The sequence below is a fragment of the Brachypodium distachyon genome, chromosome 1 (genome assembly GCF_000005505.3).
Source record: "Brachypodium distachyon strain Bd21 chromosome 1, Brachypodium_distachyon_v3.0, whole genome shotgun sequence".
In the NCBI taxonomy this organism is placed as follows: Eukaryota; Viridiplantae; Streptophyta; class Magnoliopsida; order Poales; family Poaceae; genus Brachypodium; species Brachypodium distachyon.
Window position 1 is genome coordinate 62,072,766 of NC_016131.3, and position 14,979 is coordinate 62,087,744.

At 42.8% G+C, this 14,979-nt stretch overlaps 2 protein-coding genes across 2 annotated transcripts; both read right to left on the reverse strand.

Annotated features, from left to right (window-relative positions):
* Positions 1-1,392: 1,392 nt before the first annotated feature.
* On the reverse strand, positions 1,393-8,228 carry LOC100839939 (lysine-specific demethylase JMJ25). The gene is made up of 13 exons (XM_010230329.3): positions 7,244-8,228; positions 6,997-7,145; positions 5,715-5,814; positions 5,258-5,390; positions 5,124-5,178; positions 4,247-5,012; positions 3,696-4,025; positions 3,076-3,504; positions 2,918-2,990; positions 2,432-2,517; positions 2,150-2,269; positions 1,975-2,045; positions 1,393-1,842 (listed from the first exon to the last, which is right to left on the reverse strand). The coding sequence occupies exons 1-13, from the start codon at positions 7,643-7,645 to the stop codon at positions 1,743-1,745; spliced, it is 2,814 nt and encodes a 937-aa protein (XP_010228631.1). The 5' UTR covers positions 7,646-8,228; the 3' UTR covers positions 1,393-1,742.
* Positions 8,229-10,608: 2,380 nt separating this feature from the next.
* Positions 10,609-13,553, reverse strand: LOC100831507. Its single transcript, XM_024457871.1, has 4 exons — positions 13,219-13,553; positions 12,814-12,919; positions 11,599-11,994; positions 10,609-11,467 (listed from the first exon to the last, which is right to left on the reverse strand). The coding sequence occupies exons 2-4, from the start codon at positions 12,917-12,919 to the stop codon at positions 10,881-10,883; spliced, it is 1,089 nt and encodes a 362-aa protein (XP_024313639.1). The 5' UTR covers positions 13,219-13,553; the 3' UTR covers positions 10,609-10,880.
* Between the last annotated feature and the right edge of the window lie 1,426 nt (positions 13,554-14,979).

Sequence of the window (14,979 nt, forward strand, 5' to 3'; positions counted from 1 at the left end):
AAAAAGAGAGCTTTACAGGTTACATGGGGAAGTAAAAAACCTCAAAAGGGACCAAGAAATAAAAAGCTGCAGAATATGGTCTAGCTTGTGTTTGAAGGTTTCTTTCGTAGACCTAAAAGCAAGGAGCTCCAGATCAGCCTTGAGGTAGGCACGCCAGGCATTGACAGTAAGTATAGTGCTATCGAAGAGCTTGGCGTTTCGAACCTTCCAAATGGCCCAAGCAGCGAGCGTGAAGGTCTCCCAGAACAATCCTCCTTGCCTGGCAGCCTGTGCAGCAAACAAACGCTCCTCCAGCACAAGAGTTAGGTCCCAGTCAATGCCCTCGTAGAAAAGATGATCCAAGGAGAACCAAGCATAGCCCGTGAAGAAGATTGAGATTTGTGCAGGAGAACAGCGGCCCAAAACGAATGGTGATTGATTGGGTCCAGCTGCGGGTCGTAGCATGCAAGGTCGCATAGGATTTCCTCCCTAACTTGGGTGGTCAGGCAGCCAGGTGTGCTGTCAGCCCATCGTGTTCAATCCTCGAAGGTCGCAATTCGGTATCTCATTTTGTAAAAATTATATATCTTACCGTCGGACTGCAATCGCGCAACTATTACAATTTAAAGTAAAAAAAAAAAGGTTCATGACACACTTGGACTTCCAGAACTTTATCATGGCAGGATGAGTAGGCAGAGTAGAGAAGTAGTGTGTGTAAAAAAATTTAGCCGTGAAATCCTTCCCCCATTGATATTGCCAAGAGTCGGAAGAGGAGGTGACAATCTTAACCTCAAACAGGTCCTGTCTCAAATTCTCAAATTCAGCATAAGCAGCAGCTGACAATGGCGCCTGAAGAGAGTGAGCCTGTGGGAGATCGATCATGAATTCGTGGACAGAGATGTCCTCCTGGAGGGTAAAGGAAAAAGCTCTAGGAAAATCCTCACCTAGAAGGTGGCCATTCCAAAGATCTTTCCAAAACAAACAGCATATCCAACAGTTGTGGAACCGATTTATCTTTAACTAAAAATCAGGCACCTGAATACTTTCTTCCTCTCCTTTTTCTCACCAATTTAGATATAACAAAACCGTTTAAACGTAGTCATACTTCCAACTCTACCTCAGATTGATGGTTTTCCCTAATTTACTCTTTGCCACCTGAATACTTTCTTCCTCCCCTTTTTCTCTCATTATTCATTATTACTCGTACTAAATCTAACTTAGGTCTTTCTGGCACAAGAATTGTTATATTAACAGATGGATAGCACATAAATTCTACTCCCTCCGTCCCGAATTAATTGACGTGGATTTATATAAGAATCTATACAAATCGTCGTCAGTTAATTTGGAACGGAGTACTATCAATGTATCTAGACGAAAGAGTTTTCTTGAAAAAAAACTAAATTTTCAGAAAGCTAACGGAACATGAATTTTTTTTTAGTAATTGCACTTTAACATTATTCAAGCGAAATTCCAATTCCCTATATATAAACAGTAAAGTCCGGAAGTTCTCTTGGAAATGGCTGATGAGCAACCTCGCCCTAGTACTTCAACTGGTCGACATATTATTTTGCTTACATGAGCTCAGCCGCTAGTCCTAACCGACAATATACAAGTGAGGTCAATGCTATCTGACAAGAATTAGATGCGCCGATGTGTTCCTTTCATATGACACCATATAATACATGTACAATTCGCTATATCTACTTCGCATGGATTTCAATGTCCAATCCTGCGGCCTAGTTTTCTCCAAAAGGCTTGTAGACTCAACGGCGAGATACCTTACGTTGTTTAGTAACTCTAGCCAAGTTCTCTGAAACTGCCTGGGTTAGGTTCCGATCCTCGAACCTGACATCTAGATTAAACCTGAGAAAGGCAAATGATAGTGTTTATGAGCTGCAAAGACTAAAGGCATATGCAATTTCAAGAATTATCAGGTGGCACTGCTCGAGAGATGACCCAATGTGGGCAGACAAGAATAGGCACAAGTGCACGTACTTGGGATCGAGGGTTATTTTCTGAATTTCTCTGACAGCAGAACTTGCTGCATATAAAGAGATCTTTCCCACCTGTATGTTTGACAACAAAGCTCGCAACGTTATTTTCGTTCCAAATGGTTTGTGGACAGGCATTTACTAACTGATCGGTGATAACCAGCTCAGGCGTGATGTACCTCTAGCATCTTCAGTTTTGCATCATGATGATTTGGCAGGCAGCGTATCTCCTGGGCCATACGAGCCGACTCCCGTAAACTCTCAGGTGACAAAAAATCAAGAGCCAATTGAACCGTAGACTGAAACAATTTTAACAGAACAAATGACGATATTAAATATATCAAGCATACAACAAACCATTTCAAACAACACATAGAAGTAATATATAAATTCATCAGATCATAAGGAACAGTCAGATTCAGTATAGCAGTCCAAGATAGTACGAAATACCACAAACATACCTGGAGATTTTTCATTTGGAAAGGGCAGCCAGCCGGAATAAAAACAGCCTCACCAATATGTTGTTGAAATGTCCAAGGTTCAATTCCTGTAAGAATATCCAAATAAAAGTGCCCATAAGGCTAGTTAAACCAGATGAAAAAGATGCAGTTAAATTCACTAGTCTGACTCTTCTAAGAGAAGTAAATAGCACGATGCATGGGTCACCAAAAAAGCATGTAGAATAAAAGTATCCACATGGGACTTTCCAATAAGCAAGTCCTAGCAAGCAGGCATTTAGTTGCTCTCATGGAGCAAAGAATAGGTAGTTTCTTTTATTGATCCAGTGGAAATTTAGACGGCACACCATCTGCTCGTTTTTGGTATTGCAACAATTTATCATGGATGCTCAAGTCTAGGATATGCTATGGTGTATCAGTAACAGCAATTTGCAACCAATAGATCCACCAACTTAGAAAGTGAGAAATACCGTTACGTCTTGCACTTACCATATTGATCCTTTAGTGCCCTTTTATGATATTCATTGAGATATACAGCTTGATCATAAATAGGATGCTTAACCTGCAAGCATAAAAATAGTATCCTCAAACAGGTTTGACAAAGGCATTTCAACAAAAGTTGATACAGAGTAGTGAGAAGTTATTACAGAGAGCACTGCCTGACTGCTGAGTGCAAGTTCTTCCCAGTTAGCAGCTAAATATTTATTCAACGAAGGTAGATCCTGCCTACGGAAAACATCCCAAAGAGCACCAGCCTGAGGTCTTTCTGAACCATTAGTCAGTTTCTCCGAATGCGATAGACTTGATAATTCAGCGGAAGTGCCGTCAGAACCACCATAAACTGTAGCACCTAAAACCTTATCTTGTAGTCTCAGTGATGGAGAGTGCCATGTTTCATAAGACTTGGTGCGTGTGTGTTCAGGCGATCTTTCCCCCATATCCAGATTCAAGTTTTGCACAGGTGCGTCAGCATTTACGTGCACTGTCATGCCATTAGCAATCCTTTCAGATCGCTCAGGTTGCAGTCTCTTGGGACATAGCGTAAGCACTTCAGCTGTATGCATTAACATATGTACCTACATGCGGAAACAGAGGCATAAGCCATGTGGTAACTTTATTTCCTTTTGTTTTATTCATTTCTTAAGCTGCCATGCAATAGATCAAGAAGTACATTGCGATATAAGCCAAATTTTCTTAGTAAAATAAATGTTAGATTTCATAGAAAATAAAAGAATTTGAACTGTAAAATAGCAAAAGGTTAACTTACCGCATCACCCATCTTAATCATCAGATTTGTTACTGAATCACCTTTACCAAGTTCTTGCTGTCTTCCATATGCAATAAGCAGCTTCAGTCCTACTTCAGACTGTAGGGCATCTGGGGGTAACTTAGCAGCCAGATTAAGGAAACCCCACTTAGAGTGAATAAAATCAACTAACGGAAAATTGATGATAAATTCTGGTCGCTGGCATAACAGAAACTCCTCTAGTACACTCGCTGGGGGCCACTCTTTCAATTTCAGCATCGCCAACTTGCCATCTTCTCTCTTGTGACCATCTGAATAACCTTTGATAAACTGGTTGAGCTTGATCTGCACCTGAACAAATTTTTGCAACAAAAGATAATAGTAGATTTTAGGATGGCCATACTACAAAAGGTCATTTGGTTTCTCTACGTCTAATTTTCCACTTCTGCACTCGCTATTGGGGACTAGCAATAGCATAGCACTTTAGTTTATAGACCGAAGTCAGAGTGATTTCAACAGGAAGAGAACAACTTTGATTTAGATAGACATAGTAACCAATACTTCGTCCTTACCTCTGATTGGTTTGAGCAGTCCACAGCTTTCACTATGACCTCTTCATCCATTTTTTCATCCATGATCTCCTGGACTCCTCGCCAGATACTTAATGGGTCCCAGCTTGTTGATAAAGAAGGCTCAAATGCATTCCTGATAATTACAGGTTCCCCATTTATCCAGTGTTTACGAAAATGAGCAATACCTTCATATTTTAAACTTTCCAGTACAGGGGAGTACACACCATTCCCATCAGTACCACCACTATTTGAACATTTTGAGAGACCAAAGTTATGATGACCAGTTAAGTTCAGTCTTCTGCCAGCCTTACAGGATGAGCATCCATTATCCAAATCATGTGCTTTGCAACCAATCACCATTTCTTGAGAACTCTTTACAAGTTTGCCAATCCAGTTTATTTTGAATATCCGCCTTAAAACCAACTTCGAGGAGCCACAACCACCAGCCTCATGAGGCCCGCAAGTGATGCTGCCATCATTGTTGGTCCTCCACGTAGGGAATAAAGATCTAATACCAATATCATTCACATCTATTTGCTGTGGAGACAAATCATCATTCACACTTGCTGCAAATGGTTCCAATCTTGTTCTTTTACTCAAAATATCTTTATTTGTATCTGACAGATGACCTTTACTTTCAGCATATTCTCCTCTGACAACATTTGTGTGAGATCGCCTTATGTCTCGACAACAGTCAAGGCACAAATCGTATAAACATCTTGGACAGTGTCGGTGATAATCAAACACTGGCACTTTGCAGAAGTCGCTGCAGGGGATAATTTCTATGGTATTACTACAAGCTTACAACTATTTGTACGAATAAGAGGATACCAATGATATAACAGAAGTAACGGACAGAAGAATACAAAAGCAGTACCAGCACATTTGCTCATCAGAATTTATCTTTGCTCTGAGGATATCCATCTTGGGTCCTACCGCAGAGAATATGTTATGGTGGTGTTTGAAACACATGAAGTTACAAAAAAGAAGGCAAGAGGGAAACTGAAGTACCATGAACTCTTGTTTCAACACCTATTTCAAAGCATTGGTCCGAATAAATCTGCTGTAGCACTGGAAGAACATATGCCAAAATGCTATGAAGATATCTTAACTTGTCTTCAACAGATATCTCTTGCACCCTTGCCTTACAACAACAACAACAACAAAAATGTGTTACACTAGGAATAAATAGTAGAGCATAGAAGTCAAATAAATGGAAAGAGAAAAAGAACTCTCAACAGAGCATAATGCATGTTTGGTTGGGTGTCACAAGTAGACACACCTAAGTTAGCCAACTTTGACATGCCAATGTGTGGCAAAAAAAGTGTCAATGACATGTATAGCACAGGACTAACATGTGTGTCTGGCATGCTACAAGTTTGGCACAGAACCAACTAGGCTAAGAAAGTCAAGGTTGGCTAACTTAGGTGTGGCAACATTTGGCGTCCAACTAGGTATGCCCTCGTACCTTAATTAAGTTGTCACCTTGTAAGCAAACTTTGCAGTTACAAATGCCTCGACAAGCTGGACAAACTTTTTGAACATCATCTATTGGAATGTCAGAGTACCTACATTATATATTTTTAATTAGACAATTAGAAAAGCATAAACGATTAAACTGTGTATCAAAAAATCTGTAAGGTCAAAATAAAAAATATACACATTGCACAAAATAATTCACCGACATGCGTAAATTTGTGGATCTCCTAGTCAGGCCTAACCAACAGTCACAAAAAGGAGATGTATTGCCATTGGAACAGTCTCCAAAATGCAATTTTGAATGTTAATCTACTGCATTATATTTATAAACCTAATAAACTGTAACACAAAGTATTTTCAAGACAAATGCGCACAGATAATTTTCACATGACCAATCTGAATAGATAGCAAACCTACTCATCCTGCAACCATTGCAACTCTTCTTCCTGGTCCTCTGAAGGGTCCCACCTGCGCTCACCTTTCCGCTAGCAAATTTTCAATCTGCACCTAGGTTGTGCTCCAATGCCCCCAGCCCCCCACTGATTGCCTCTCATACACTCGCATGGAGTTCTTAACTTCCATTGTCTGCATCACGACCTTCAATATTGATTGGCATTGCAATCCCAGTTCTTTGCAGGTTCCAACGCAACAAAACAGCAGTGCACCCAAAAAAATATGTAGTTGATTTTTTTAATGTACTTGGGTGAAATAGAACCTTGGTTTTGTTCATGACATGAGGGATAACAGCCCTGGACCGAAGAGGTGCGACGCTCCATGAAGGTAGCCGCACCTCAAGGGCAGGAGGGAAATAACTACATTGATTAATTCTTGACTTACTCATAACGATTACAAGGGGCCTTTTTATAGGGAAGACTCACCTTGACATCCAAGAAACTAATCTCTATTTTCCTAACAAACCATATATTAATATTCCTATCTTATCTCTTGCCTAACTAATTTAGAAGATACTTCTCGGATATCGTCCCTTATTTGGATACCTAGGGCTGCGCCCCCTATAGGGATGTATGCCCATGACAGGTTCTCTCTTCAAATAGGCCTTACCTAACTTGTTCTTGATAATGGGACACAACAAACACATTTTCTCACAACTCATGCAAAGTGATCAGTTTTTGCCACATGGTAGAACAAGAATGCCCTACAGCAGTTCCTATGATTTGGTTATTTAAGGACAAGTGTGATTCTGTAGGATGATGGCACTGTTCTTCAATCAAGATTTGCACTCAAGCATACAACAGTAGAACGCAACATACCATCTTGAGATGCAGTCGGTGCAGTAACCCCTCCTGTCACAGCTGGCACACCAAACGGCGTTCCCAACCCTCCGGCATTGGTGACAACTCGTCGTCCCAGCTGCGCCGCTGCAAGCTTGCAGACCTACTGAGCGTCTCCTGACCAGCTCCTGCCGTCACCAGCACGAACGAACATGAGCACATTAGGCACACCCCACCCAATTCAACCCAAAACAGCAAACGTCACAAAAGAATAAAACCTACTCACCGTGATGGTACTGGTGCGAGCGGCGGTAGCATTGGCGAGAGGCAGGCCGTACACAGCCCTCGGCACCGCCGGCTCCGCCACGTAGACAGGCTCCCCGACGACCCTGCCGTAGAGCGGCCTCGCCACCGCCATCGGCACAGGCGGGTCCGCGTCCGCGTCAGCATCGGAGTCGGTGCCGCCGCCGTGGCGCGCGGAGGCGGCGGCGGCGGTGTAGGAGGAGGAGCCGCCGCCGCCGCCGGAGGACCTGCGGAGCGTGGCGCGTAGAGCGGAGGAGGCGGCGCGCTTCTTGGCCTGGACGTAGTGCTTCTCGCAGACGGTCTTGTCGGGCATGGAGGGCGCGCTGCAGCGCCACTGCTTGCCGTCGGAGCGCTTGCAGCGGAGCTCCTCCGGCAGGGCCTCCATGACGCCCACGCCCCGTCGTCAGCCGCGGGTCGGCTCCGGCAGCACGGCCATGCGCGGATCCGGGGAGGGGAGGAAGCGGAGGGGTTAGGGTTTGGGGGAGGAGGAGATCGGGAAGGAGTGGGGAAAGGTTGGGCCGCTGGGCGTAATGGTGATGGTGGTGGTGGTGGCGTATAAGTGGTGGTTGGGCTCCTTGTTGTAATTTGGAGCTTTGCCGTGGGCTGCGCTGCAACAAGTCTCCATCCATCTCTGCCTCTGTGCTGCCCCTTCCTTTCCCTCTCGCTCTGGTCTCCTCTCCTTGGTCTCTCCCTCCCTCTCTCCCACCACTGCTGTGATGTGCTGTGGCTAGGCTAGGCTGGTAGCGGAGTAACTTCACTTCCAATTTGGTGGTGTGGGTGCGTGACCGGGGAACCGTGGAAGGGCGAGCCTGCCTGCGTGTGGCGTGTGAGCAGGAGGGGAAGGGAGAAAGCCGAGGCGGGCGGTGGGAAGTTACCGGTCAAGCCGCTGCTGGCTGGGTTTGCTGTGGCTTTCCTAGGAGAGCAAGAGTTGCAGGGGGGGACGGGGAGTTGCAGGTTGAGGCCGGTCTGGTTCGGGTGCTTCATTTTCTGAGTGGGCGTCTATGTTTGACTTTGATCCGCGCGGCGCGTGAGTGGGGAGGAAGGGAAAAGGTGCTAGTGCTGCAGAACCCCCGCCGGGGCCGCCCGCTCCGCGTGTCATCGACTCATCGGAGTCTCGGAGTAACGGGGAGGCTGCGACTCCGGGCCATGTATCCCATCTTACCGGCCACACGTTTCACCTCAGTCCCATCAAATTAATTTATTTTGTCCTATACTACAGAGAGATTAGCAGGAAACTAATACTTGTGGCACAGAAAGATTAGCAGGAACTAGTACTTGTGATATGCATGTATTTTTTTACTGACAACTCTTTATTTTTCTCTTGTTCTCTCTCGTTCTATGCATCTTTGTCCCATTTTCAAGTACATTGTGGTACACAACATGTTTTGAAGTACATATTTCGTACATTATTATGATAAATAAATTATACCTTATCAGTTTTCAAATATCTCGTATACATGAACTTAGGAGAGGAGTACATCGTATGGTACATCACATGTACATTATCACTTTTTAAGTACCTCGTGTATGGATTTATGAGACGACTACATCGTATGGCACATCACATTTTTTTTCCGAAAAAAACCACAGTACGTGACAAATACTTGACAAATACATCAACACACATCACAGATACATCGAGATACATGACAAGTACATCAAGACACATCAGAGACACATCGAGATACATAACAAGTACATAACGGCACATCACAAATACATAGGGTACATCTTAGTACGTTAGCATTAAAATGCACATTAAACTACGTCAAACAAATGGAATTATACAGTTGAGTACCAGGTACCTCTCAATCCTCAATCACAGTACCAAGTGGTATCCAGAAAAACAAAAATGAACTCATCCATTCACCGTATGAATGGGGAAGGGGTTCGGGGGTTTCTTGACCTGCACGAGAAAGTCTTCTTCTTAATGCAAATGCTGGGGATGGCTTACCCCTTTGCACGTCGAGTTTTTTTTAGGCCGGAGTTGTGTTGTTCTCGTCTTATCTAGCATTCAGAACCGATGGCGCTCAGAATACATCTATAGCATCTAACATTTCTTTTGGAAGAGTGGAAAAGTTGCTAAAACCAGAGTGAATGACTCTTGGGAACCATTTCAGCTAGAGTTTCGATTTTCAGCATTACTTCCAGAGGAAAAGAAAGAGTCTTCAAGAATCCTCGATCTGCCTACAAACTAGTGCATACTTTTACCAAACAGCTATTCAGGGTCATTCTTCCTCCCAATGTATTTTTTCTGTAGTAGCATCGACCATGACTCTTGTACTTCTAAGCAGCTTCTTAAAATGCTGAGGCTCCTTGTGTGACCTTCAGTATGTACTTCGCCTTCTCTGAAGGAAAACCTTATGAGCCACCCAAAAAAGTTCTTTTTTTAAGAACCATATAGGATCGGGATAAGGTTCTTAAAACATCACAAAACGTTGTGGCTATTTGTGACTTTGGTTTCAAGTTCATGCATGCATGTGTATGCTGGATGCAAGGGATCGACTTCAGCCTATTGGAAAAAAAATTATCTTGTCGACACTGGCTATGCAAATACGCAGCAATTTCTCATATTTTACTGCTATCATTGTTCTTAAATATAAGATGTTCTAGCCTTGTCCTAAGACAAACTTCTTAAATGTTGACCAAGTTTGTATAAAAATGTACTAGCATCTCTACAACACGAACTAAGTTTATTACTCCTCCGTCCAACAAAAGATATCTCAAGTTTGTCAAAATTTGGATGTATCTACACATGATTTAGTGTATAGATGCAGTCAAATTTAGTCAAAGTTGAGAAATCCTTTGTTGAACGGAGGAAGTATGAAGATATATACAATGACAGATTTAGAGTTGTTGATTTTGGTGGATTGTCTATAAACTTGGCCAAACTGCAAACTATTTGATTTAGTACAAAACTAGAACATCTTATATTTAAAAACGGAGAGAATGAAGATAGTATCATTTACCGGAACAAGGCAGAGCTTGTCAGAGGCCTTGAGATGACAAAGAATTATGAACATTTGTCCTACACAATCATACCAAGAGAACTATTTCTATATTGAAAATTGGATTCCTATAATAAGATTTGCTTACCCTTTCACAAACATATTGACATCTATAATTTGGTGCTTTTGCTTGCTTGTGGGTGCTGCATAATTTTATATGTTTACATAATGGAGATTTGTCCTGGCTGATGCTCCAATGAATATCGATCCAGAAAGGATAGTTGATTTGCCAAACGGAGACCACAACTATGTTGGAGATATACAAGAATTTAATTACTCTAGAGAAGCCAGAAATCAAAACAGATGTGGGCTCAGTATATATCAAGGAGCTCTCAAGAAATGTAAATATGAGATGCAAAATCCATTACCATTCTTGTACTCGAAACTTTTAATGTTAATAGGAGTTCTGTTTCCATGACTCGACATGATAGGAGTCTTAGATATGAAGCTACCAAAATAAGAGTTTACCATCTAGATACTACCGGAATAGACATTAACCATTTAGGTCAGTACTATGACTGATTAGGGTAACAAAATGCATATTCCACCTACTGAACAAAAGCTTCCCTAGTGCATGACCACGATTCCTTGATGCATAGCCATAAAGCATTCCTAATTCTGATCATTTGTCTGATTGCGTGCAATCTCCCTTGTAAGCCAAGCTAACCGCAGTTCATCTCTAGAGAAAGACATGAAAATTTCCCTGTTATCCCTACATCTGAAGATATCTGCTGCCATCAACATATCACCTATTTGTAGACCATCCAACTTTTGGATTGCTGTGATGCACTCGGTAATGCTATAAGGACCCTCCAGCTTCTTATCAATTGCAGCAAACAGATCAATTTCTTCCTGCTTCATTTTTAGGTATCGCTCAAGGAATCCATTGTCACAGTCACATTTTTGCCTTTTTCTAGGCCAAGTGCAACATTTTCCAGAAGATGTTTGTGCGGGTCTTGGTGGGGCTTGGGTATGTTGCCTAGGAGTAAATGAAAGTGGGTGAGGATCCAAATTGGCGTCCTCAACTTCGTCATCCAAGGTAAAATGAAGATCCGACTCATTCAGGACTGGTATAGTAGGTGATGGTACATGATACGCCTCTGTCACTTCTGCTGGATGTGATGAGAGAGTTGATGCATGGTTTGACATGCTAGCATACTGCTCCTTACCATGACTAGTTCTTCCTTCAGCATAACGGCCTGCAGAATGAAGTTTTTATTCAAGAAACAATCATCATAAAAAAATTTCTCTACTGTGATTATATGTTGTACATTCATATAGTATGTTACTAATAAAAAAACAAACAAAAATAGAGGTGTGTAAAGCTGACCTTCATAGAGAGGAATCAGTTCATCATAATATGGGAATGACTTGTCTCGCCATTGGAGGGCATCCTTGATGTTTCTGCGAGAAGCAAAACTAGCCCAAACAGTATCAGGTGCATCTACCATATTTCTCTCGCTATCCCATCCAAAACTACCTTCATCCAACAATGATTTCACACTTCGATAATCTTTCTTCAGATCCTGCTCTTTTTGTTTAACTTGGGAAATAGTAAATGATACACTAAACTTTTGATTTAGTCCACAAACGATATTTCTCCATGCCTCCTTGCTCCAAGCCTTTTGTGTGCGAAAACCTGGCACATCATGATCTTTTAGGAGCCCAATCAGGAACAGCTTCATTTCGTGACTCCATTTGGCTCTAAGATTACTTTTCATGGTCCCTAAATTTCATACATTAAACATTAGTTTGACAGTTTTAGTATCACGTGGCATATTTATTGCACAAAGCATATGCTCAAAACTTTTAAACCAATAACCATGCAAATATATTTCACTAAACATGAAATTTCACTCTCAAACATATGCAAATATATTGTAATTGGATGATCCAATCTACCTTCTATTTCTCCCCAATGACCCGTGGTGCAACTCACAATTTTTTGTACGGATGCTAGAGGTGAGGACCTGCATTTATATTGTAATTTCAGAACGTAAACTGTTTACAATACATGCTTCCCAGTTTAGTTTAAACTCCTATCCAAACAGAGTCCAGAATACGTTAAAAAGTATGATACTATGTATTCAATCTCTGCAGAAAACCGTTTGTAAAAATCCTTATCCATATGTGAGGCATATGTGACGGTATAAGTCTTTTATTCCTTAACTCAATTTCACTAAGTTTAAATGACAGATATCATATCTGAAACAAGGTTTCCGATGGTCCTCTGTTCCCGTGATTCCAGAAAATCTGTGATTCCAGAGACCATGTTTACAAGTTAATATTCAAGCCTGTCTTCTCGAACATGAACTACAGCAAGCCATTTATTCCTTGCTCATTCCCATAGCAATATATGTGCTAAATAGTACATGTTCCATACTAGCAGAGATCGTTCCACAATCAAGTCATCGTATATAAATTCAGTAATCAGTGAATGAGGTAAAAGAACCGACAACAAATGACCAAACCAGAAACATCAATACTAGTAATATAAGTTGCAGGACACAAGTACCCCTATATAAATGGAACTTCAAAGCAATACCTATTTCGTGATGAGACCCTTCTGTCACACCACCAACTTCAGTATCAACAAGCCCCCTTGGTTGCGTACGATGTCCTCTTCCCTTCGACAAGCTTTGCTCAGCCATCTGCACTAGAGAGAAAATTGTTACATCAAACTTCTCCATAAATTGGCTAATCCAAAAAATCTGATGCTATTACAGCTAGGAGAGGGAATTCCCCAATCTCAAAACCCTGACCCAGATCTGACAAAATCTGCAAGGAACTGGAGAATAGAGATCAGGAGTGACTCAATTCTTCCTAAGGTGCAAGGAGTTGCACGGTATCTCGCAGATCTAGGGCATAGCAACCAAAAACAGAAGAGGCCAAATTGAAGAACACATATAGCTGTTAGGTCAGGAAGTTGTGGTTGGGATCTGAGACATACCTCACTGTTGGCGACGAAGCAAGCAGGTAGTGGATGGGGCAGGGAGCCGCAGTACCCCGTGCCACCGCGCGGCCGCCCGAGCACAGGAGAGTGTCTAGGGGAAGAGGGTTTGCTCAGGCGGAGCCGTGGGGATTTGTTTCCCCTCTCCGGTAACTGTCTCTGCAAAATACTACAGGCGGTCCATTTTGGTCGTGAGAAACAAGCACGCCGTCCCGCTTCCGTTCCCGCCAGGAATTTTTGCACGATGTCGAAGCCGATGCAATCTTTGTCGTGGAATGGCACACAGAGCGACTCGTCTTTGATCCTACGAAGTGCTACAACCAACAACAAAAAAAGACCCTATAGGTATTTTCATTGAATGCACACTTTTCTTAACATGGTTAAGTGAGAACTGTCTATAGGTATTTTCATTGAATTAAAAAGACCCTAAGAATTCTAGAGAGTTCTATTTTTAGAAATTTATCAGTCTTTTTACATAGTCTTTCATTTTTAAGACGAGGAACTGTAGAATTTTCTTCGGTGAAGATAACCCCATTGATGCTTCTCTTAACCTCACTGAGCTTCAAAATCGAGAGGTTTGCAACTGCAACCTAACGAGAAAGGAAGGCGTTGGAGCCACGGCGAGCAGGGGTCAGACCTCCTATCGGTTGCCCACGCCTATCGGTCCAAATGAGATAGTACCCTTCCTAATTGATGTCATGCCAGCGATTGTATGTGTGGGTACGTTTGGTTTCTGGCCAACAGTGGCCTTACCAAAAAATTGGTTCGCCCACAAGATTTGGCCACCGTTTGGATAACGACCAACAAATTGGTCCGCCCAGCCCTGCCCAGCAACGCCAATGCGTTTTTCGCCAACTCGGGGGCGAAATGAGGGGCTATTTGGTTTATGCCCCTTCTAGCCCTACCAAATGAGGGCAAGAATTGGCTTGCCAATTATTTGGTCAAGAATTTTTCAACCCTTACTTTGCCAATTATTTGGCAAGAATGTGTGAGAGAGATGGTGTACTTCATATTGACAACCAAAATTTTGGCAAAGAACCAAATAAGAGCCTAAAAAATTTGGTTGCCAATTATTTGGCTTGGCTTGTGTTGGTTTCCAACCAAACAGCCCCTGAGGGCGTTGGATTCGTGCGCCAAAAAATTGGCAGCCAAGCCCCAATTTTTCTACAGTCTCTGCTCTCAATGGTGGAGGCGGTCACCGGCGATGGGGTGGTCGGCGAGCACATAAATCAAATCAGAGGAACTCCAGCGACACGAGGGCGCCATCAGCTTGTCCCCTCGAGGGTGTTGGCCGGAGATGAAGAGGTCGAGGGTGTTGCCGGAGTTTGAGAAAAACATGAAATTCCGGCTATGTATTCGATGGAACTCTGAATTGATCGACGCATCTTGTTCCTAGAGATGTGGAGATGCTCCGGTGGGATGGAATCGGAAAGTTGTGTCTCAGTCACCGGAGTCGGCAGCGGCGGGGTGCAGAGAAAGGGAGGGCAAGGTTGCCTTGCGGCGGCTGCAGTGCAGGACTGCCTTTGCTTGGAATGGGGATGACGGGCTTGTAGGAAACCAACGGACGCACGCCCGCTCATTGATGATGTTTCCCTTTTGTACAGCTTGATTTACATACCATGTTTTTTCTTTATGTTTTTTTTATGTTTTTTCTTTAAGCGGTGATGATGTACTCGTACGTGAACCTTTTTGCTAGATGTGAAGTATACCCTGGCAAATCCCGGGCCGGGCCGGGCTTCATAAAAGCCCGACGGTCAAACC

What these genes read in the sequence shown, in the direction of transcription:
- LOC100839939 (XM_010230329.3), bottom strand. Translation starts at nt 7,645, where the DNA reads ATGGAGGCCCTGCCGGAGGAGCTCCGCTGCAAGCGCTCCGACGGCAAG. An exon ending in AAGGTGACAACTTAATTAAG is followed by an intron (nt 5,391 to 5,714) that starts GTACGAGGGCAT and finishes TGTTGTTGTAAG; the next exon opens with GCAAGGGTGCAAGAGATATC. An exon ending in GGCACTAAAGGATCAATATG is followed by an intron (nt 2,518 to 2,917) that starts GTAAGTGCAAGA and finishes ATATTCTTACAG; the next exon opens with GAATTGAACCTTGGACATTT.
- LOC100831507 (XM_024457871.1), bottom strand. Translation starts at nt 12,919, where the DNA reads ATGGCTGAGCAAAGCTTGTCGAAGGGAAGAGGACATCGTACGCAACCA. An exon ending in AGGGTCTCATCACGAAATAG is followed by an intron (nt 11,995 to 12,813) that starts GTATTGCTTTGA and finishes TATGAAATTTAG; the next exon opens with GGACCATGAAAAGTAATCTT. An exon ending in ACTGATTCCTCTCTATGAAG is followed by an intron (nt 11,468 to 11,598) that starts GTCAGCTTTACA and finishes TTCATTCTGCAG; the next exon opens with GCCGTTATGCTGAAGGAAGA.